Here is a 24021-nt window from a genome sequence, read left to right as displayed (position 1 = left end):
GAGGTTAGGGGCAAAACATGACAGCTAACAAAGAATGGCTGCCTACAAAATTATTTCATTAAAGAAGATTTCAGCCAGTTATGAACATTCCCCTAAAATCCAGGACAGCTCTCTTATCCCCTATGGCTTGCTTTACATCTTAAACTTTTAAAAGGTTTAAAAAAAACTTTTTGATATGATTAAAAATTCTATGTTAGCAAAAGAACATGACTGTTTCCAACTGAGGGGGGGAAAGGATAGGAGGGGGACAGGAAAGAGTTGGGGGGGATTGGGGTGAGAGTTGGGGCTGTTTCTTCAGATAACTCTGTCAGAGGTTGCAGCCTTATCTCTGAACTTCCTGCAGTCACAAAGCTCTGGCTTTTGTCTTTTAAAATTTTTATTTTTTTATTTGTAAAAATCATCAATTGTGGGTTTTACACTGTATCCTAAATTTTACAATTTTTGTTACAATTTACAAGTAAAACAGTTTTTGTTTGGTTGATTTTTTTAATATTCTGGTCAATTCATTTAGGGAAAATTAAAAAAAGCAAACTTAGAAAGCTCTGACGTCTTTTTACATTTTTTTTTTAAATTGTAAAACCCTTCTTTACATGAGGGTTTTGTATAATATTGCTATTCCCCAGGAACTTATTTCTTCACAATTTATATTCTTGTAAACTATTTGTACAGGATTTTTTCTTACTATGCAAGTCATGTAGATAAAAAATTACTAAAGTCTTTATTTAAGTTGTGCAACACAGATGATACTTAATTTCCATAAGTAAATAATTAATATTAGCATCTTTTTAAAATGTAAAAACATCCTTACATTATTTTAAAAAATGTCTGATAGTATAGCTTATACTCACTTTGTTTAATGTCAATACAGGGTGATTAAAAAAATCTTTTGTTACAAAAGTTAAAAAAGGGGGGGTATGTTTCTTCACTAAAGTTGCTCAATTCTTTAGCAAAAGGGCTTGCTTTGCCACAATTTACAAATGTCAATTTTATTTCATTAGCCCTAAAACATGAATTTTGGTTATTTTACCTTTAAAAGCTACAAAACTGCTTCCATGCTATCTTTTAAAAGTTCGTTTGGTAAGACATTTTTAAAAAGTCAAAAGCTTGGCTCTGGTAAAAAGGGTTATCAGCTCTTTTAGGCCATGGCTACACTTGCAAATTTGCAGCGCTGCAGCAGGGTGTGAAAACACACCCTCTCCAGCGCTGCAAATTGCGGCGCTGCAAAGCGCCAGTGTGGTCAAAGCCCCAGAGCTGGGAGCGCAGCGCTGGACGTTATTCCCCACAGGGGAAAAATAACACTTTTTACCATAGATAAGAAGGTTGTTTTACATGTTACTTTTTCTTTTATGTTAGCTTGCGTGTGTTTTGTATAAAGTGTGTAAACCTGAAGCTTTCTTTACAGATTGCAGGTTTTTAGAACAGTTTTCCTTTAGCCAAAATTTTAAAGGCTGGTGTGTATTTGTTAAAACTTTACTTGGTTTAACAGCATTTAGATTTTTTTTTAAAAGTTGGGAAAGAAAAAAGGTGTCAGAAGAAACAGCTTTCTTATTGTTGCTAAAAAGTGTTAACTCTTTTACATATGCTACTATTCCTTTTACATTAGCCCAGGGATAGGCAACCTATGGCACCTGTGCCGAAGGCAGCACGCAAGCTGATTTTCAGTGGCACTCACACTGCCCAGGTCCTGGCCACCCGGTCCGGGGGGCTCTGCATTTTAATTTAATTTTAAATGAAGCTTCTTAAACATTTTAAAAACCTTATTTACAACAATAGTTTAGTTATATATTATAGACTTATAGAAAGAGACCTTCTAAAAACGTTAAAATGTATGACTGGCACGCAAAACCTTAAATTAGAGTGAATAAATGAAGACTTGGCACACCGCTTCTGAAAGGTTGCTGACCCCTGCATTAGCCTGTGTGATTTGTATAAAGTGTGTAAATATAAAGCCTTCTTTGCAATTTTTAGGGCAGCAGCTGTCCTTTAGGCAAAACTAGCAAGCTCGCACTGTTTTTTAAAGGCTGGTGTATTTCTACAAAAACTTGTGCTATGCACAGTTTTGGCCATTTATTCCTTTGTTGTTTAAAGAGCTGTGTTTTTTAAACAGACCAGTGGTTGATAGCCACACCTCAATGGTTATGTGGGACATTCTGATTGGTTCAGGAAAATGAATTCTATGAAATAGTTATAGGACAGTTTCTCATTGGCCCAGCCAAGAGGCTGGTTTGCCAGAGACTTGTTGGCATTTGCCTAGAGGTAGCGCTGGGGTAGCCATGGGTGGCAGGTTTGTATAATTTTTGGTGGTGCCCAAGTGTATCCGTCTCATCCATAGGACGGACCAGGACAACTGCCCCAGACCCTGTGCTTTGGGGGGGCATGGGGTCCAGGGTGGCCTGAGGGGTTAGCGGGGTGCCTGGCGCCAACAGCAGCGAGCAACCCTGCTCCGCCCTGCCTCTTCCCACTCCACCTCTTCCCCGAAGCCCCTGTGTGACTAAGTGGAACTGTTCTTAATATTTCCTCTGAATACTGTGTGGGTGCTTCAGTTTCCCCTATGCATTTCTTAAGTCTCCAGTGTGCATAAATGGCTGACAATCTGTCTCCTAGCAACAAAAGGCCAGGGCTCTTCCCCCCTTGCAAGGGGACAGCTAAAGGTGAACAAAGAGATCAGGTGACCTCCTGGCCCGGGAAAGAGACAAAGGCCAGAAAGGAGGGGCTGGAGGGGATTTCAGTTTGGAGCTGCCTGGGGACTGGAAGTGAGGGCAGACAGGGTTGTCTGGCTCGCTGAGCCTCAGAATGGATCCAGCTGAGGGATCCCATTCTCTGTACCTACAAGCTCTGTTTTAGACCATGTTCATGTCATTTAATAAACCTCTGTTTTACTGTCTGGCTGAGAGTCACATCTGACTGTGAAGTTGGGGGTGCATGCAGGACCCTCTGGCTTCCCCAGGACCCCACCTGGGTGGACTCTGTGGGGAGCGCATGGAGGGGCAAATGCTGAATGCTCCAAGGTCAGACCCAGGAGGTGAAGCCATGTGAGCTTCTTGCCCTGAAGACACTCTGCTCTGAGGGAGAGGAGGCTCCCCAAAGTCCTGACTGGCTTTGTGGGGAGCAGTTCCAGAGCATTGCCTGGGGACTCTGTGACACCCTGCCCCTGAGCAATGCCGGGAGCCGGTGAGGTGGAGCGGAGTGGGTTGGGGCCAGGTCACCTGCTGCTGCCAGCGCCAGGCCCCTCGCTAACTCCCCAGGCTGCCCTGGACCCCGTGACCCTCCTGAAGCACAAGGTAGGGGTAGGCACCACCATGTTGTGCGACGGACAACGGGGGCAGGTGGGTATTATGTCATTCAATCATTCAACCCATAAAATAGCACACATTTTGCCACACTGGAAAAACAAACAAACAAACAAACCAGTAACTTAGCTAACAACAATAAATTCAACTCATATAATTAATGAAAAATGTGTGTATACTGTATATGAGATTATATGAGAAATGAAAATGAGCTTGCTTTGGGATTTTACAAGGCACTTATATCATTTAAACACATTTGGTACCTTGAGTAATGACACTTCTTGCAAATCACATAAATAGGGGACCCGTGGTCCCCTTCCCTCACCCCATTGCAAAGGCACAGGAGTTATTGCTGGCTGCCCTAGGGCGGCAGAAAACCATATGGGCAAAACATGGAAAGAAGAGGATCAATTTATACACCGGGCTGAAGGGGACTCCCATAGTGCATTAATTAACACTTAATAAATACATCAAAATTAAATACATTACAGAGATAAGAACCTTCAATGATAGACTTTACTTCATGAGAAGCTCCAGAGAAAGAAGACACAGAGGGAGTAATGGTAGGGGCAATCCTAGGGAGACCAAATGGGCTGGTAGAGGGAGCAGACAGAGAACAATGGTAGAGGCAGAGTCACTGCAGGGTTGATCCAGTCTTCTGCCTCTCCCCTGTGGGTGGAAACACTGATCACTATCACTATAAGAGGGAACAATAAAATGGAATGCCCAGAAGAATGAATGACTTGAGGACTGCTGCAGACCCTGCTGATGCATACCCAGGTTCGCCCCCAGCCCTGTTGAAGGGTCTCCATTGCTGTCTGGTGCAACTGCACAGAGACCCCAGGTGGCTGCCTCACTCAGGGCTGGTTGTGGCCCCTGGTCAGCACTTTGTAACTAGAACATGAAATCACAAGTGCAGGGTCTAGAAGGGGGGAATCCCCAGGTAGCCCTCTCCTGGAGCACCCCCCCAAGTTGTGCCCCCCTTACCCCTCCTTCCTCAGTGTCCCACTGAGGGACCAAAGGGCCCTGGGTTCATTCTGCTCCTTGCAGAGCTCTTCTGGCTCCAATATTTACATTTCTATACAGGGTGGTTTGGCCCACAGAAATAAAAATCTGCACATCTTCCATGTGTTTTTGGAACAATGGAAAAAAAACAGGTACAATTCAAGTGACTTTTAAAATTGCCTATGAAACTGAGTTAACAAAATAAATGAGCTTATGAACAACCAGAAAATATACTGTACTTCTCAAGTGAAAAAACTATAAATGGACTTCTTGGCAAAGAAATTGTAAGTTTTCTTACAGGAAAAGCCACAAACTGTCGGGAAAGGAAGAGTAGACTGAATTACTTGCCTCAGTGAAATTAAATATCCAGAGAATTGCCTGTGATGATGATGACCAGGTCTTACTCATCTGTAGCTCCCCCACCCCCGTGCTGTGGAGGCACAGCCAGGCAGGTCTGCCTCTGCAACCAGGCACCCTGCCTCAGGTGCAGCTCCCATTGGCTGTGCTGGCCAATAGACTGGGAACCTCCCGGCCAATGGAAAGGGGGCAGAAGGCAAAGGGGGAGATTGTAGGGAGCTTTGGAGCAGGGGAGACAGTGGGGGAGGGGAGTTGTCTGGCACAAAGGGGGGGCTCTCTGGAGAGGGGTGAGAGGGGCACAGGGGTCATTGGGGGTCTCTCGGAGGGGCAGAGGGTTGTGTGGGTCTCTGTGGGGCAGGGGGGAGTGATGGATGGAGTCAACCACAGCCTGGGTCTGCTCTGAGGGGGGTGTTGCTATAGTCCCCTCAGGAAGCTCCCTCTGTCCTGTGTATTTTATGCCAGCCCCGGGGTGCCCATTGCTGCTCCTTCCCCCCGCCCACGGCTCCATCTGTCTGTCCCCACAACTCCACGGCTGTGTCCGTGTGTCTGTCTGTCCCCACACCCCCCTGGCTCACCGGCTGTGTCTGTCTGTCCCCACAACCAGGGCCGGCTCTAACTTTTTTGCTGCCCCAAGCAAAAAAAAAAAGTGCCCACCCACCCCTTTTTTTTTTTCCTTTTACACATGTAGGCAGCACCGGAAAGTCATTTTCATTTTTGTCCCCACATTTTAGCCCTATAACCACTGGCACTGACGTGACACGGAAATTGGCATGAATGGCGCCGATAGGGCGGCACAGTACACACAAGTAATCATTAACACATTTACACACATTCCCATTATGAGTGACCGTGTCACACGACGTGACGCAATATTTTTAACGTCAAGCTCCTATTACTCCTATCGCACTACTGTACTTGGCCTTAGGTAAGCCGCTAGTCATTGGGGCGAGAGAGCTCCCCACAAGCTGGGACACACACTGGACTCAGCCCTGCCTGGTGTTTTCCTAGCACTGAGGCCGCACAGCTGGAAGCCTGAGGGGCATACAATGGAGAGAGCTCCAGGGCTGGGCTTCAGCCAAGGAAGAGGCTGGGTAGACGGATGCTCCCCTCTCTGCCCTGTCGCTCACCCCCTGCAGTGAGGAGGCAGGAGGACACCCCAGGCACCGGAGCGCTGTGCGGGGCTGTAGAGGGACGCGGAAGCCTCTGGGGCTCCAGTAGGCAGAAGCTCCCCGGATGTCCCGGGGACCATCCCGCCCGACCCGGCTCTTACCTTGCTGCGGATCTGGCCCAAGGACTCGTCTCCCATCGCTGGGGGTTGGGGCTGCTGCTGGATCCCAGCCCCGGTCATCCTTGCCTTGGCCCTGGCACTAGTTTGACTCAGCCCAGGCTGCCGCTCCCCTCCCCTCCTCAGGCAGGAGGTAGTGCAGCGGGGAGGAGGCGGCAGCGGGAACAAGCTGAGGAGAAACCCGCAGCCAGCACTGGAGGAGCGGCCCACCCAGCCGCCATGTTTTGCTGCCACCCCCTGTGCCCCATGGCTGAGGCAGGGCTGTCCTACCGGCTCCTGCCTGAGGGGGGGTGGCCGCTCCCCACTGAGCCGGCTCCCCCTGCCCCGCTGCACAGCCCAGGCGGCACCCGGTCAGAGCAACGGGCGGTCAGGATCCAGCCCAGGACGCTGCCTCAGGTTGGAGCTGGGGCTCCAGCATTATGTCACCCCTGGTAATTTGCCACCCAAGCACCTGCTTGTTTTGCTGGTACCTAGAGCTGCCCCTGCCACCGTAACACCCCCCCCCGCCCGAGTGCCGCGCCGCCCAAAGCCCCACCCCCGAGCAGCACACAAGCCCCTCCTCGAGCGCCACACCACCTGAAGCCCCGCCCCGAGCGCCACACCACCTGAAGCCCAGCCCCCAAGTGCTGCGCCTCACAAGCCCCTGCCCCCCAAGCACCACGCCGCCCAAAGCCCTGCCCCTGAGCGCTGCTTCTCGCAAGCCCCTGCCCCCCAAGCACCGTGCCGCCCAAAGCCCTGCCCCCGAGCGCTGCGCCTCGCAAGCCCCCACCCCCCAGTGCTGCCCAAACCCTCACCCCACCGAGCGCCATGCTGCCCGAAGCTCTGCCCCCCGAGTGCCACACAAGCTCCCCCCGAGTGCCGTGCCGCCCAAAGCCCCCGACTCCCCTCCAAGCTCCACCCAGCAAAATAAACAAACCAAAAAACCCCTCTAGCAGTGCTCCACCAAACCAAAAAAACCCCAAACAAACCAAACAAAACCCTGAGCGCCGCCCCGCCCCAAGGTGCCGCCGCAAGCACGTGCTTGATCAGCTCGTGCCTGGAGCCGGCCCTGCCCACAACCCCCCGGCTGTGTCCTTGTGTCTGTCTGTCCCCATTACCCCCTGGCTCACCGGCTGTGTGTGTGTGTCTGTCTGACAGGGACAGACTCCTGCTGCTCACTCTCTGCCCAGGGCTGAGAGCTGCAGCCTGTGACTCCCTCCCCCACGCTGCTGTGGAGGCACAGCCAGGTAGCTCTGGCACTGCCCCCGGCAGCTCCCATTGGCTGGGGTTCCCGGCCAATGGGCTGCGAGCTGGATCAGCGCTGAGGCCTCTCCGCAGCATGCCGGGGCTCTGGGAATTGGGGGAGCTGCTTGTGAGGAGTGAGGGAGCTGCCCCCGAGGTGAGAGCATCCTGGCCCCCACGTTGCCGACACATGGTGCAGGGACCCCCAGAGCACGGGGCCCAAACATTGGTGGAGCTGGCCCACCTTCAGGAATATTGGTGGCGCATGGGCACCACGGGCCATATAACTCGCTGCCTATGCGTCCATATACTCTTCTCTCTGCCATGTGGTCAGTGACATGGGCTTTGTTGCACCATTTGTTTTTTCTCTTTCTGTTACAGAACTGGCTTTTCTACAAGCCTCTCACTTTGTGTCGTTTCTTTTTTTTAAAAATACATGTTCTATTCTTTATTTACAAAATATTTTTTAGACTTTCTAAATGACCTAAATGCATAACCCTTATTTTTTTTTCAAAAAAACTATTTAATGCCTTTATTCCAAAAAAAAAAAAAATGCATAGTTTTTTCTTTAAGAAGACCTAACACATTTGTGACTTAACACTTTAGTCTTTTTTTGTAGTTTAACACTCTTTTCTATTTGTCCTTTCTTTATCGCTTTGTGATAATCAGCTTTATTTTGCAAATGATTTAAAAATGCCTATAAAATTATTTTGTTTTACAAGTGTTTAAAAATCTATTTTCTTCTAAACTTAACATGTACAACAAGACGCACACAAACTGCCCTAAGGTTCCCCAGAGAAAAATATTTTTTTTTTCAAAATTGCTGACTATGCCAAATGCGTATATGTGCAAGTATGAGACCAGGGATGGGACAAACTAAAAAAGGAGGGGTGGAAACTTATCAAAATGACGAATACTGCAGGGTTCTTAACTCCATGGGTAGGTAAGAAGAGGGTTAGTTCTCTGCCTGGGAGGAGAGAGATGTGCACAGGGGGAGTGGTTTCTGAGCTAGGAAGGATTGAGCTGGCTGAATGCTGAATGAGTTGGGTGGAGGAGGCAAGGCTAGGGAGAACAGTGACTGAGAGGGAAATACTATTCCCTACCTTCTTGCCACTTTTCAATCCCCAGAGCTGAAAGCACTTTACACAGGTTGTACAGATGGAGAAACTGAGGCATGGTGCACAGACATGACTTGCCCAAGGTCGCCCAGCAGGCCAGGTGGCGATAGAACCCAGGTTTCCTGAGTTGCAGTCCAGTGCTCTAGCCACTAGGCCACACTGCCTCTCTCTGTGAACACACTGTTTTTCATTCCCACTTCCCTCACTAGCGCCACAGCCAGACCTGTCCCTGTGACACACACACTGATCTCAGTCCCTCGGCTATCCTTGTGGAGCCTACAAGTACTGGGCAGGATCCCCAGTTCCTTCCTATCACTGTTGTGCAAAGAGGAACAGAGACAGACAAACAAAATCCCTAAAGGGGAGGGGGAGTGTTTCTCACCCTCCCCAGTTATTTGAGGCACTAGCCAGGGAGAGAACTCTGCACCTGGCACTCCCCTGTCTCCTCTGGGAGGCATTAATGTGTTGCAGCACTGAGCAAGGCTGCTGCCCAGGGCTAGCTCCAGCCTTTTTGCCGCCTCAAGAGGTTGGGGGGGGGGGGGTCATGATCAGTGGCAGCTCTACTGCTGCCACTTCATTCTTCGGCGGCAATTCGGCAGCCGGTCCTTCCCTCCGAGAGGGACTGAGGGACCCACTGCTGAAGAGCCAGACGTGCCGCCTCTTTCCATTGGCCACCACAAGCAGCTGCTTGCTGCGCTGGTGCCTGGAGCCGGCCCTGCTGCTACCCCTCCCTTGCCCCCACCCAGGCAGCTGGGGGAGGGTCTGGCACTGTCTGGGCTGGAACAAGCTTAGCAGGAGAAGGGCAGGTTCCACCCATCCCCCCTTAAAGCGTCTCTATTTTATCCCCCTCCACAGCTATTGCCCATGGTGTAGCGGCCCTCATGGCACCTTAACTCCCCTGCCAGGAGATGCCCTGGGGCCCAAACCCTGCCCCTTCCCCAGAGCCTCAGCAGGTATCCCTGCAGCCCCCACTGCTGCAGACCCTGCTGATGCATACCCAGGTTCGCCCCCAGCCCTGTTGAAGGGTCTCCATTGCTGTCTGGTGCAACTGCACAGAGACCCCAGGTGGCTGCCTCACTCAGGGCTGGTTGTGGCCCCAGGTCAGCACTTTGTAACTAGAACATGAAATCACAAGTGCAGGGTCTAGAAGGGGGGAATCCCCAGGTAGCCCTCTCCTGGAGCACCCCCCCAAGTTGTGCCCCCCCTTACCCCTCCTTCCTCAGTGTCCCACTGAGGGACCAAAGGGCCCTGGGTTCATTCTGCTCCTTTCCACCTTCCCTCCCTGCACAGCTTACAGCTGTATCCTGCCACTGGAGGCTGGGGAATCTCTGCAGCAGCCATCTCCCTGCACCTGGGTTCAGTGCACTGGGAAGTCCTGGCCAGGTGCAGGCTCATCCTGGGATGCTGTTGCCTGCCATGTCACTCAGGCTCCTGGCCTGGTGTGACAGAGATACCCAGGGCTGGGAGGCACCTCCCTATTGCCTACCCTGTGCATGAGGGAGCCTGGCCTGGGCCTGCCAGGATCAGCTCCCCGATCCCACTATCCTTGGACAACACAATCTGTGGTTACTCTATGGGTGAGCGATAGGAACATAGGTGCTGACTCCATGTGTGCTTCAGGGCTGGAGCACCTGGGAAAAAAATAGTAGGTGCTGAGTACCTACCGGCAGCCGCCCTGATCAGCTCCTCCCGCCCACCGGTGGTCCCGCTCCTGCTGATCAGCTCCTCCCACTCCCTCTCAGCACCCTACCATGGATCAGCTGTTTAGCAGTGTACAGGAGGCGCTGGGGGACGGGGAGGAGCGAGTGCAGGGCATGCTTGCAGGAGGGGGCAGAACAGGGCGGGAAGAGGCGGGTGGGGGTGAAGCATGGGCAGGATGAGGTGGGTGGGGCTTTGGGGGAAGGGATGGAGTGGGGTTGGGGTCTGGGGCAGACCAGGGGTAGAGCACCTGCCAGCACACTAGAAAGTCAGTGCCTCTAGATAGGAGCATGCTACCCTCCATCCCTACGAGCTACTTCCTGCAGGGACCAGCCACACTCACAATACTCATGAAGTTGCTGCTTCCAGAGGAACAGCGCACCCCAGCTGACCGGTTCCATGCCGCTCCCTGCACTCACATGTGATTTCACTCTCCACAGAGCCAAGGGTAGGTAACAAGGCACAGAGATTCCAGGAATAGCAAATTGAAATACTGGAAACAAATGGTTCTGTATCAAATGGAACCACGAAGGGATTCTAGAGCCCAGACTGGCTTAACAAGCTACTCCCCTGTTGTATAGACTATTGCTCACCCACAGTCATTTTACAGCCTAGCTGGCTGTGAGCTACCTTTCATATGACAAACATGTGGTGAAGGATTCAGGGTGTTTCTTACCCCCCAGTCCCATCATTTGGCTTCAGCTTGTAGGTTCCCCTTTTGTAGCCTTGGCGCGCTGGGGTCTGGAGCCGGCCCTGGCAGGTCGACTAAGGCTTGATGCCATTTGGCGTGTGGGGGGAGCAGATTTGACTGTGTTGCTATAATGGGGCACTTATGTCAGATGGAGGCATATTTGAGGAAAGATTAAAGAGGCTAGGACTCTTCAGCTTGGAAAAGAAGACTAAGGAGGGATATGATAGAGGTATATAAAATCATGAGTGATGTTGAGAAAGTGGATAAGGAAAAGTTATTTACTTATTCCCATAATACAAGAACTAGGGGTCACCAAATGAAATTAATAGGCAGCAGGTTTAAAACAAATAAAAGGAAGTTCTTCTTCACACAGCACACAGTCAACTTGTGGAACTCCTTACCTGAGGAGGTTGTGAAGGCTAGGACTATAACAATGTTTAAAAGGGGACTGGATAAATTCATGGTGGCTAAGTCCATAAATGGCTATTAGCTAGGATGGGTAAGAATGGTGTCCCTAGCCTCTGTTCGTCAGAGGATGGAGATGGATGGCAGGAGAGAGATCACTTGATCATTGCCTGTTAGGTTCACTCCCTCTGGGGCACCTGGCATTGGCCACTGTTGGTAGACAGATACTGGGCTAGATGGACCTTTGGTCTGACCCGGTACGGCCATTCTTATGTTCTTATGAGTGTAGACACATGTACACAGAGGCCGATGCAGGGCAACTTATGGTGACCTAACTTTGTCATGTAGATGAGGTCTCAGAATATGGAACCAAATTTAGCCCAATGCCTCCTAGGGCAGTGCCCTGGTGGGAGGGGGAATCTCCTGGAGTTCCCACAGTGCTGTGCAGGGTTGTGTGTACAGAGGGAGCCAGGGCAGTGACAATGGAGGTGGTGGAGAAGAGTAAAATTGCAGATTCCCCATCCCAGGGGTTAGGAGAGAGCCCCTCTGAGCAGCCAGCATGTGCATTGCAGGTTGAACTCTGACACTGAGATGCTTACACACACTTGGAGGTGTGTGGATTTCCCATAAAGACTCAAAAGCCAAATAACTACCCCCACCCCGGGATTCACAGTTAGGGGAAGCAATGCCTGAAATAGCAGCAAAGAATCCTGTGGCACCTTATAGACTAACAGACGTTTTGCAGCATGAGCTTTCGTGGCTGAATACCCACTTCTTCGGATGCAAGAACTAACACGGCTATCCCTCTGATACTTGACACAATGCCTGAAATGGCACCCTCCCAGGCTTGGTCTGAATCTCCATGAACCAGGCCAGCTTACCATCATAGCCATCCATCCTCTGGGGCCAGACCAGCTACCTTCCAGGGGCCATGCAATCTGATGCTGCACTAGAACTCTGCAACAGGCCCTTCAGCTCACTGTGAACCAGGCTGCTAGTGCTGGATGTAAGTCTCCCTTGCTGCAGTGGAGACTGACCCAAGCCCTGCCCTGGGATTGCTGAATGAGTGCCATCACTACATGGAGATCTGGCAGGTTCCTGGGGCTCCCTGCATCCCTGACGCACACCCGGCTTTGCAGGGGAGCCCAATCAGAGAGACCGTATGTGTTGCCCAGGGCACCAGGCCATGCTGGCAGTGGGGCAGCAACCCTCGGCCAGGAACAAGAGAGTTCATTCATTGTTCAAAACCAAAAGGCTAATTTCTCTATTGAAAACTACCACAGAAAAACTTTTAAAAACTGCTAGAAATACCTAACTGGAGATTTTTAAAAAGCCCCGATGGACTAAGTGTTTTTGTTTTAAAAATTTCTACCAGCTCCAAGCATCAGCCATGTTATATTCCTGCTGTCACCATTTGAGAGAATGTCTGTCCTGGAAGTAGAGAGACACAGGGAGGTGGGGAGATAATATCTGTTATTAGCCCAACTTCTGTTGGGGAGAGAGACAAGCTTTCGAGCATACACAGAGGTTTTCCTCAGGACCTGAGGAAGAGCTCTGTGTAGCTTGGAGGCTTGTCTCTCTCCCCAACAGAAGTTGGGCCAATAACAGCTATTACCTCACCCTCCTTGCCTCTAATATCCTGGGTCCCACATGGCTACAAGTACACTGCATGTGTCTCCTGGCTGTATTCACAGAGACAGAAGAGTTATCTCCACTGTCACCACTGGAGCAGGGTCTGTCCCTGCTGTATGCAGGATGGAGGGAACTTTTCTGCACATTGGGTAAGCTTTGTCCAGCAGCAGCCAGGCCACCAGCTGGCAAAGCTAGCTGAGTGTCATCCCAGATTAGGTTCCCCTAAAACCTGACTGTCCTCCAGTTCCACTCATCATATTGCATCCTCCAGCAGGGTGCTCTGTCAAACAGGGGATAGTTGTGGCTGCGTTCACCAACTCTCTCCCCAAAATGGAGTTCTTTTCCCAGTGTCAGTGGGGGCTGACTGCCATACACCCACTCATAGCCTCAGGGCAGCCCTGAAAGCAGCCCCTTGCCTCAGTTTCCCCCTTCAAGGAGCTTCTTCAATGATTCACACAGGCTGTTGTCCATTCATAGCCCGTCTCAAGTTCTGGTTTTATTAAAATAACAAACTGGCAAAATAACATTCTCAAGTCCCTCCATTTACCTTTCTGTCAGTTCATGCTCAGGCCTTTCCTGCCTGAAGTCCCAGATTTCCCTGCTGGAGGAGATTCACCCCAACTGCCTCTTCGCTCTGCTCCATTCTTCCTGAGATGCACTCTCCCTGCAGCTTCCTGCTGCTCTTAATGCAGTAATAAGTTGATTCCTGCTCAGCTGTGCCTCCTTAGTAACCAGGGTCCGCTGGGCCCAGGCAAACCCTTAAAGGGGCAAGTCAGTCTGTTATACACTGTCACTGGGATGAACCACCATCCCTGTCATGCAGGCAAGCAAGGTGTGTGTTGTTTTGACATGGCTGGTGGCACCATCCTGGCCGTGTCTCAATCTTCTTCCTGCTTCACCTCTCTATGGTCAACCCAGCTCTCCTCCATCACAGCTAAACCTCTCATCCAGGCCTTCATCTCATGTCTCGATCACTGAACATTCTCCTCCCTGGCTGGGACCAATCCCATCTTCTTACCCCACCTACATCTGTCCAGAATGCTGCTGCTACAAAGATCATTTTCCTGTGACCCCATCACCCATCTCTGGAAGTTCCTGGCTGGCTCCCCTTCTCCGCTGCATCACACACACACAAACCACTCATTGCAAGGCCCTTCCCTGGCTGATGTATCACCTTCCTATGCTATTGAGAGGTCAAGCCTTCCTCACCCACTTATTCCATTGTCCCATCCCACCATCACCTCCCTGCTTCCTGCTAAAAGTTACCTCATCGCTGCTGGTGCTAACAATGGCTAGGAACTGCTGCTTATCACACTGATCAGAATGGGGTCATTGTTCCCTTGTGCTCCTCCATCACCTGTCTGTATTATCCTGTTGTGTCTAGTCTTGTAGTTAGATTGGGTAAGTTCTTTGGGGCAAACACCATCTATTTGTGTTTGTGGCTCTGAGCACACTGGGGCCCTGACTGAGGCCTCCAGGTGCTCCCACACCAATAATAACAATAAAAATAATGAGACTTCCAGAGACTGTAGGTGGGACTGAGACTCTGGGGGACTTGGGATTGTCTCAGAGGGTCCCCAAAATAAATGTAGCATTGCCAACTCTCATGGTTTTGTCATCAGTCTCATGATAATTGTTTTCCTTAAAGCCCCAGCTCCTGGAGTCAGGTGATGATGATTTCAGCCTTCACTCTTAAAGAAAAAGTAAGTTTCTAGCCCTCCTGGCTGTGGCGGAACTTCAAAATGTCACCCCAGCACACCCTAAAGTAGGGGTGGGAAAACTACAACCCCCGGGCCAGATCCGGCCCCTCAGGGGTTTGGATTCGGCCCGTGGGATTGCCAGGTGAGGGGAGCAGAGGGCTCTGTGCGTTGCCCTTGCCTCCAGGCACCGCCACCCGCAGCTCCCATGGGCCAGGAATGAGGAACCGTGACCAATGGGAGCTTCAGGGGAGGTGTGGCAAGGGCAGCGCATGCAGAGCCCCCCCCCCCATCCAAGTGCTTCCTGGAGTGGTGCGGGGCTGGGAATAGGGCAGGCAGGAAGCCTGCCCTGGCCCCAGTGCGCACCGCTGCCACCCCGGAGCTGCTTTAGGTAAGCGGTGCCGGGCTGGAGCTCGAACCCCTCCTGCACCCTGCCCCCTCAACTCCCTGCCCGCACCTCGCACCCCAACCCCCTGCCCTGAGCCCCCACCACACCCTGCACCCCTCCTGCACCCCAATGCTTGCCCTGAGCCCGCTCCTGCAGTCCGCACCCCTGCCTTGAGCCCCCTCCTGCACCCCAACCCCCTTCCCTGAGCCTCCTCATACACTCCACACACCTCCTCTGCTCCAATCCTTTGCCCTGAGCCCCTTCCTGCACACCACACCCCCTCCCACACCCCGCACTCCCTCCCACACTCCAACCCCCTGCCCCTGCCCCTGCCCTCGCCCTGCATACAATTTCCCCACCCAGATGTGTCCCTTGGCCCAAAAAGTTTGCTCACCCCTGCCCTAAAGGCTCAGAAAGCAGAAGGCAAATAAAAGAACCCCAAAGCTGTTACTGTTAGGGAATCTCATGGTTTTTGGTGAGCCCAACTCATGATTTTTGAATATCTGCAGCTGGCAATAGGGTGAATAGCTCCAGGGCTGGTGGGCACCTGACCTGGCCAAGTGGCTGCCCAGAGCCCTGGCTGGCAGCAGGGGCAGGTTTCTCTGGGGCTCTGTCTCTGGAGGTTTTTCTCTGCTCAGGAAGGAGGGAAGGATCCTGGCCGATACCCCAGCACTCTTTCTGTCCCAGGGGGAGCACAGGCCGGGGGGGGGGGGGAGTCCATCAGCTGAGGCCACCAGAGGGCTGGCGGCCAGTCTCTCCATGACCAGCTGATCTGCCTCTTTTTCCCGGATATTGGGGGGCTGAGCTTCCTGGGTCAGAGACGCTGCCGAATCTGTAACAAACAGCTGACGCTCCCCAGCGGAGTGTGTGCGGGGAGAGCCCTTCCCTAGCGCCCCTCTGTGCCCAGCCGGGGGGACTCTCTCTGGGGGCTGGAACCAGCCCCTGGGGCAGCCCCGGGCTCTAGCGCCACCAGCCTCTGAGCCGGAGCCTGCAGGTGAGGGGCGAGACCCGGGGGAAGGGCTGGGGCCGGGCAGGAAAGTGACTCTGCACCAACGGCCCTTCCTCGCCCCAGCTCTGCTCCAGGGGGCGGGGGTCTGCGAGTCCCAGAGCTGCTGCCCTCCCTGATCTCCCCACCCCCCCGGCTCTGATTCACTGAGCGCCTGCAGGAGCCGAGCCAGCTCCGGGAGAGCGAACACCCCGGAATTGGGCCAGGGACCGAGTCTCCCGGGCAGAGTTTTCAGAACTCGGCGCGTTGAGTTCACGGTGGGAGAATCCGGCTCCAATTGTGGGTGCTCAGTTCTTGGAAATATGCCCCCCGTTTCCTTGCCGGAGGGGTTGGGGAGACAGAAACTAAAGCTGGGGATAGGAGTCGGGTTTGCGAAATGTCCAGAAACTTGGGAGCACAAGTGCTTAATCCCACTTTAGGGAATGACACAGATACTTTCTCTCTCACTCTCACGCTGTTTTTTTTTTTTTTTGAAGCTGTTAACATAGACAAAGCTCCAGAAACTCTGAGCATTAGTTAACCCCGGTGTCACTGGGGTGGACTGGAGAAGAAAGGGATGAAATTTTGAAAGGGAATGAGACTGAAAATCAGCTGTAACTTGGAAGAGAGGAGATCGGCTAGGCCATGACCGATCACCCCTGTTTTTGGCTTCTTTGACCGGCACTATTTTTTTTCCAGGTTTCGGGTATTATAGTCCTATTCCCAGTTACCCTAGGTCAGTGTTTAAAAGCAAGCCCAGGGAGAACACACACAATTTATTTTGTATTGGGGTAGCACCTAGAGCAGGGGTCTCAAACTCAGATGACCATGAGGGCCACATGAGGACTAGTACATTGGCGTGAGGGCCACATTACTGACACCTTCCCCCCCACACAACACACAGCCCTTGGCCCCACCCCCACTCCACCCTTTCCATGAGGCTCCACCCCTTCCCTGCCCCCATTCCAACCCCTTCCCCAAAATCCCCACCCCAACTTTGCCCCCTCCCTGCCCCCAGGAGGGGTGTGGGGTGTGGCAGGGGCTCAGGGCAGGGAGTTGAGGTGTGGGGTGCAGGAGGAGTGAGGGGTGTGGCGGGGCTCAGGGCAGGGGATTGGGGTGCAGGAGGGGTGCGGGGTGCAGCAGGGGGTTCAGGGCAGGGGGTTTGACTGCAGGAGGGGCTTGGGGGGCAGGCTCTGGCCCTGCCCTGCCCTGCCCCTGCACCGCTCCGGGAAGCATCTGGACCATGGAGGAGGAGAGGTGCAGGGGTGTGTGTTGCTGTTGCTTCAGGCACCGCCCCCAGCATCTCCCATTGGCCGGGAATGGGGAACCGTGGCCAGTGGGAGCTGCTGGGAGCGGTGCCTGAAGCAACATCAACAGACACCCCTGTGCCTCTCCTCCCCCATGTTCTTTCTGCTTCCTTGAGGTGCGGGGTCAGGGCAGGCAGGCAGGGAGCCTGCCTTGTCCCCCGGTGTGGGCCGGGCCAGAGCCGCTTTAGGTAAACGATGGGGAAAGGCGGGGGGGGCCACGAGGAGCTCATGGGCGGCAGAAAATAACCTTGCGGGCCGCATGCTTGAGACCCCTGACCTAGAGCCAGGCCAGGGACCAACTGTTTTGAGCAAACTTGCAGTAAATGACAGACCCTGTCCCAGCTACTTACAGCTACATTCAGACCCCTTCATTCCATGCAGGTACAATACTTCGTGGGCTTTTTAATTTAACTGATACAGGTATAACAAGAGCCAGTACCTGGAATCTGAACCTGAAATGAGGCGCACATATTTAATACTGAGGGAAATTAACCCTTGAAACTAGGGATGTAGTGGTTTCTCCATCACATGGTGTCTCTCCATCAGGACTGGGGATCTATGGAAAACTAGAGCACAGCCACAAGATACCAGCTTGATGCAGGAATCAGTGGATAGTATTCTCGTTGCGCAGGGCACACCAGATGGTTATAATGTTTCCTTCTGGCCTTAAAATCTATGAATTTATTAATGTAATTTGATGATTCAAATGCATTTCTGTGCAGATGACATCTTTCCAGTTAGATCTTTTTACAGCGTATTCAGCAGGTACTTATGCCTTGTGGCACCTTAGAGACTAACAAATTTATTTGGGTATAAGCTTTTGTGGGCTAAAACCCACTTTATCAGATGATTGGAGTGGAAAATACGGAGGCAGGTATAAATACACAGCACATGAAAAGATGGGCATTGCCTTACCAAGTGGGGGATCAGTGCTAATGAGCCAATTCAATTAAGGTGGAAGTGGGCTAGTCTCAACAGTTGACAAGAAGGGGTGAATACCAAGGGAGAATCACTTTTGTAGTGCTAATGAGGCCAATGTAATCAAGGTGGCTGGGTTTCCAAGGGCAAAACTTAAGTGGTCAGAGAGTTCATTATAAAGTTGACGGATACTTCAAGTCACTCTTAGCGCTCATTGCTGAGCCTAAATCACTGATGCTCAGTGCTCTTTGAGGCGTGGCTAATTATTTCAAAGAGATCCTGGCTCATCATCTATATCTGAGCACATGAGAGGAGACAAAAATAGCCTGTGGAGTGGGTCTCAGGAGATCTGGATTCTCTCCTGGCCAAGCGTGTCCGTGGGCAAGCTGCAGTATTTTCAGTTCCCATTTAGTCACGTATATGAAGTGACCAGTTCATTAAAACTGCTCCTCTCCAGTTCACAGCCCCATAGTCCAAACTGCAGGGCCAGAAGACCTAGCCAGAGTCTGAGGCACTTGGATGCTACAGTGATGGGACCACATCAGCACCAAGCTGGATAGCTTTGTCCAGAGCATGACTCAGGTTATGATGCTAACTTAGGTTGCTATTTCTTCTTTGTCTTTGCACTTTTGTTCCCTACTGCAATTGTGTCTGATAGCACAAACACCCCAGGTGTGACTCTTGCTATGGTCTTGGTAAACATTTGTCCCTGTTTCGGGATGAAACATTCCTGCATCAGCACAATGATGAGAGGAATGGGTTACATTTCAAGAAACCTTTTTTGAGTGACTCCTCAGAAATATATAATGAACCTTCACCCATTGTTCTTCCCATGAACAGAGTTTCAGTTTCCTAAACCTCAAAGGATTCCTTGGATGGAGCAAGAGGAAAAGCCATGTGTCCTGGATCTCCTGGTCTCCTTGGAAGAGGAGATCCCAAGTGATGCTAGCACAGGTGAGAGATTTCCACAACAGTTCCGTGAGCAAACCAGGTTCTCTCTCATCTCATTCAGGACAAACAGCATGGGTTGGATCCTCATGGCAGACATCGCTCCTCTTAGCTACATAGATTCCAAGGTGAGAAGGGACCACTGTGATCATCTAGTCTGACCTCTTGTATAACACGGGCTAGATAGTTCCTAGAGCAGATCTGTTAGAAAAACATCCAGTCCTGATGTAAACATTGTCAGTGATAGAGAATCCACCACAGCCCTTGGTAAGTTGTGCCAATGGTTAATTACTGTCACCAGTAAAAATGTGTGCCTTATTTCCTGTCTGAATTTGTCTAGCTTCAACTTCCAGCCATTGGATCGTGTTAGACCTTTCTCTAGCAAACATTTGCTCCCCATGTAGGTAATTATAGACTGTGATCAAGTCATCCCTTCTCCTTCCCTTTGTTAAGCTAAACAGACTGAGCTCCTTGAGTCTGTCATTATAAGGCAAGTTTTCTAATTCTTTATCCCTCATTCTTGTGACTGTTCTCTTACCCCTCTCCTATTTATCTACATCCTTCTTGAATTGAGGGCACCAGAACTGGACACAAGATTCCAGCGGTGGTGGCACCAGTACCAAATACGGAGGTAAAATAACCTCTCTGTTCCTGCTTGAGATATCCGTGTTTATGCATCCCTTTTGGCCAGACCGTCACACTGGGAGCTCAAATTCACCTCCACCCCTTTTTAGACTTTTTTAGAGTCACTGCTCCCAGAATAGAGCCCCCATCCCGTAAGTATGACCTGCATTCTTTGATTCTGGATGGATACAGTTACATTTATTTATTTGACCTGTTCTCTTCTTTATTTCCACTCCCCCAGTTTTTGTGTCTACAAACATCGGTAGTGATTTCTTTATGGTTTCCTCCAGGTCATTGATAAAAATGTTAAATAGTGCAGGCCCAAGAACCGATCCCTGCGGGACCTCACTGGAAACACAGCCGCTTGATGAGGATTCCCTGTTTACAATTACATTTTGAGACCTATCAGTTAGCTAGATTTTAACCCATTTAATGTGTGCCATGTTAATTTTATACTGTTCTAGTTTTTTAATCAAAATGTTGAGTGGTATCAAGTCAAACACCTTACAGAAGTCTAAATATATTACATCAACACTACTACCATTATCTTTCTTCCCATCTTCTGGAACTTCTCCAGTGCTCCAAGACTTATTGAAAATCAGCATTCCCACCCACCCAGCTCCCTCTCCTCTGAGTGTTCGGGTGGGATGTGGAAGCCAATTGACTCCCTCTTCTCTCACCTCGAGGGAAGGGTGGGGGGGATTTAGTTCCTGGTTTTTAGTTATTTTGATTTGTTTTCCCTTCTTTTCTGTTCCTCTTTCTGAGGTTCCTTTCCCGCGGCACAGGGACTGACTCCTGTCTGGATTCTCTCTCTGTCGCAGCAGGTGACGGGATGGTGAGTGAGAATGAGGAGGAGAACCTTCAGCAGGAAGGTCCTGAGCCAGTGGAACTGCACAGGTCGGTAGCAGGAGGATGTGAAGGGAACGTTTCCCAAAGCCTTGACGAGGGAGAGGCCTGTAAGAGTGAGGACAGGTCAGAAGAGCAGCAAGTCGAGAAACTAGCTGTGCCCAGTCCCTGGGAGGGCAGCTACCAGGAGCTCGGAGATGCCCAGCAGGCCCTGCAGGTGGGCGGGAAGCAGAACATCTGTGCTGAATGCGGGAAGCACTTCTCCCGGCGCTCGCACCTCATAATCCACCAGCGCATCCACACAGGTGAGAAGCCCTACCAGTGCTCCGAGTGCGGGCGCCGCTTCAGCCAGAGCTCCACGCTGATCAGCCACCAGCGCACCCACACGGGCGAGAAGCCCTACACCTGCCCCGACTGTGGGAGGAGCTTCAGCCAGAGCTCCACACTGCTGACCCACCACCGGCTGCACACCGGGGAGACACCCTACAAGTGCCTGGACTGCGGGAGGAGCTTCAGCCAGAACTCCACCTTCATCATCCACCAGCGCACCCACACCGGCGAGAAGCCCTACACCTGCCCTGACTGCGGCAAGAGCTTCAGCGTCAGCTCCTACCTCATCACACACAACCGCATCCACCGCGGCGAGCGCCCCTACAAGTGCCCTGCCTGTGGGAAGGGCTTCATCGACAGCTCCACCTTCGTGCGGCACCAGCGCACCCACACGGCAGAGAAGCCCTACCGCTGTGCCGACTGCGGCAAGAGCTTCAGCCTCAGCTCCTACCTTGTGAAGCACCGCACCCTGCACACGGGTGAGCGGCCCTACAAGTGCACTGAGTGCGGGAAGCGCTTCGGCGAGAGCTCAGACCTGCTGCGGCACCATCGAACCCACACAGGCGACAGGCCCTTCCAGTGTGTCCAGTGTGGGAAGAGCTTCGGGGAGAGCTCCACGCTCACCCGTCACCAGAGGACTCACCTGGGCAAGGATGCACCCATCTACTAGCCACAGTGCTTGGCACAGCCCCTAGGCCACGGGGCAACAGCTGCCCCCCTCAGCTTATTGACTGCAGAGGAGGCAGAAAAGAAACCCCCATGCAATCTCATTGCCTGGAGTCACCAGCTCTACTGATATTTGGTGTTTCTCTTATAAAGCCCTAGCTCACAGAGTCCTGTGTTCATTGCACAAGAATCTGTACTTTCACTTAAAGAGGGGAAAAAAGAAAGAAAGAAAAAATGAGTTTCTAACCCTTGTGGTTGTGAAGAAAACATGACTCTTGAGGGCTCACAAACCAGAAGTCAAAGGAAAACCCCCCCAATGTATTGTTGTTTCAAATCTCCTGAGCTTTTGAGGGGGTGAGGGACCTGACTTGTAATTTTTAATGCTTTGGGTTGATGCTGCATTAGATCATAGAATATTAGGGTGGAAGGGACCTCAGGAGGTCATCTAGTCCAACCCCCTGCTCAAAGGAGGACCAATCCCCAGATTTTTACCCCAGTTCCCCAAATGGCCCCCTCAAGGATTGAACTCACAACCCTGGCTTTAGCAGGCCAATGCTCAAACCACTGAGCTATCCCTCCCCCCGAGGGATACTTGCAGGGCCAGAGCTGTTTTCTATGCCTTAACTAACTTTCTTGACTAGAACAAACAAGTTCTGACCATTATGTTTTCAATTAGTGGACCGTATTCACAAGAGTAACTACTGTAACAACGTTTTAAATGGGAATTTCTTGGGTTTTTATTATTTTAAGAAAAATAGTATATAAAAACATACTTTCCCAAGTTACTTGAATCCTACAGGTTCAACTAGAAGAGTTTACAAACCCCACAGATTGTGCTTGTAACTCTAAAGATCCTGCATCGCTAGGAGTAGGTTTTGTGTCATATTGGCATTGGCTTGAAGAGTTAATAGAACCCCGGTATTACTGTTATAGCATTAAATGGTTAATTTTGGTTTGCTTAAAGTCAGAACTGGAGACACCCATTGTAACGACCATCACAAAATGCATTTAATCCTTTTATTAACGCACACACAAACTATTAGCCATTGGAAGAACAATGTAATGAGGCATGTAGTGGATTCTCCATCAGCCGGAGTCTTTATATCAAGATCAGGTGTCTCTTTCTAAAAGATTTCTGGCTCAATCAGAAGGTATTGGCAGGAATTGTTGGGTTAGACTCTGCAGTCTGTGTTATGCCAGAAGTCAGACTTGATGATCAGAATGGCCCCTTCTGGCCTTAAGCTCTATGAATTGTAAAAAGGAAGTGCCGGATCGGAGTTTCAAAGCTGCATGAGTATTTGGATGCCCCAGTCCCATTTAATTTAATAGGAGTTGGGCCTCCAGAACCTTTAGGCAGTTTTGAAAATCTTGACCTTAAAGCATTTGATATGTAAAAGGTGAAGTAAAACCTTATATGGGCAGTTTCCCTCATTCCCAATCCCCTAGACTGAGTAGATTCTTCTTTAGAACAAACTTTTAGTTCTAGTATTATGGCCCAAAGTCAGTTGTAGCCTCTGAGTAGCTGTTGCCACCAACTGATACTGTTTCTTTTTATGACAAAACAAATGCACACACAGTTGGGAGAGATAAAAATAGCAGATGATAGCAAAATGCAGCTTCATTCTCTCTGCTTGTGATTAAGTGGCTGTAGAATCATGGGTACAGCTGTGCAGCACACAACTTGGAAAGCTGACTGTATTTTCAAAATAAAAAAGCCTGGACACTGGTGGCAACATGTTTGCGGCTTGTAAAATACTCGTTCAAAAGTGCCCTATTTTTTCCCCTCAATGTGGCACTGGTGTTGCAACTGCTGCCTTCTGACTGAACAGTGATTTGAGCATATTTCCCAGAGGAATTTTGCAGCATCTGGGTGAGTTTAACATGAAGCCCTGAACTAGCATCGTGAACATTCGCACTGGGCAGAAGAGCAGCTCTGATAGCATTGGGTTATTAGCTTTTCTCTTTATTTAAACACTAAAAGAACAGGAGTACTTGTGGCACCTTAGAGACTAACAAATTTATTTCAGCATAAGCTTTCGTGGACTACAGCTCACTTCTTCGGATGCATAGAATGGAATGCACAGACAGAAGATATTTATACATACAGAGAACATGAAAAGGTGGAAGTATCCCACGAAAGCTTATGCCAAAATAAATTTGTTAGTCTCTAAGGTGCCACAAGTACTGCTGTTCTTTTTGCGGATACAGACTAACATGGCTGCTACTCTGAAACCTATTTAAACACTGTTCATCACCTGGAGCATTTGCTCCACTGGCTGTTTGCCTTTGTAAACAGAGTGACCTCTGCTTCACGCAGTGATACAGCTTCAACACACGTGAAAAACTGGAACTGCCCCCAATACATCCAGCATACTCCCCCATTAGCCACTGCGACCTGGCAGACTTCCCATAATTGGGTAAAAGCATCATGTCTGTTTCTTCCCTCACTCGCTGGTGTGGCTCCACTGACTCCCACTGGGTTACTCCCAATTTACACTGACTGACAGGAGAAGCAGCCCAGGTGACTCCAGTGGGGTTACACCTGTTTTACACCATCGTCAGTGAGATGGGAACCAGCCCTGTGACTCCAGTGGGGGTAATGCCTGATTT

The 24021-nt window shown here is 50.7% G+C and overlaps 1 protein-coding gene across 1 annotated transcript in view; it reads left to right on the top strand.

The window, feature by feature from the left end:
* LOC123345985 (zinc finger protein 883-like) overlaps positions 1-23433 on the top strand; it is a 40075-nt gene extending 16642 nt beyond the window's left edge. The window contains exon 4 of the mRNA XM_044983130.1: positions 20648-23433. Within this exon, the coding sequence (XP_044839065.1) occupies positions 20648-21415 (768 nt within the window). The 3' untranslated portion in view covers positions 21416-23433. The remainder of the gene's footprint in view (positions 1-20647) is intronic.
* Positions 23434-24021: the final 588 nt, after the last annotated feature.

Source organism: Mauremys mutica, chromosome 12, assembly GCF_020497125.1.
Source record: "Mauremys mutica isolate MM-2020 ecotype Southern chromosome 12, ASM2049712v1, whole genome shotgun sequence".
Lineage (NCBI taxonomy): Eukaryota > Metazoa > Chordata > Testudines > Geoemydidae > Mauremys > Mauremys mutica.
Note: the sequence above shows the minus strand (reverse complement) of the source record. Positions and strands in the feature narration are given on the sequence as shown.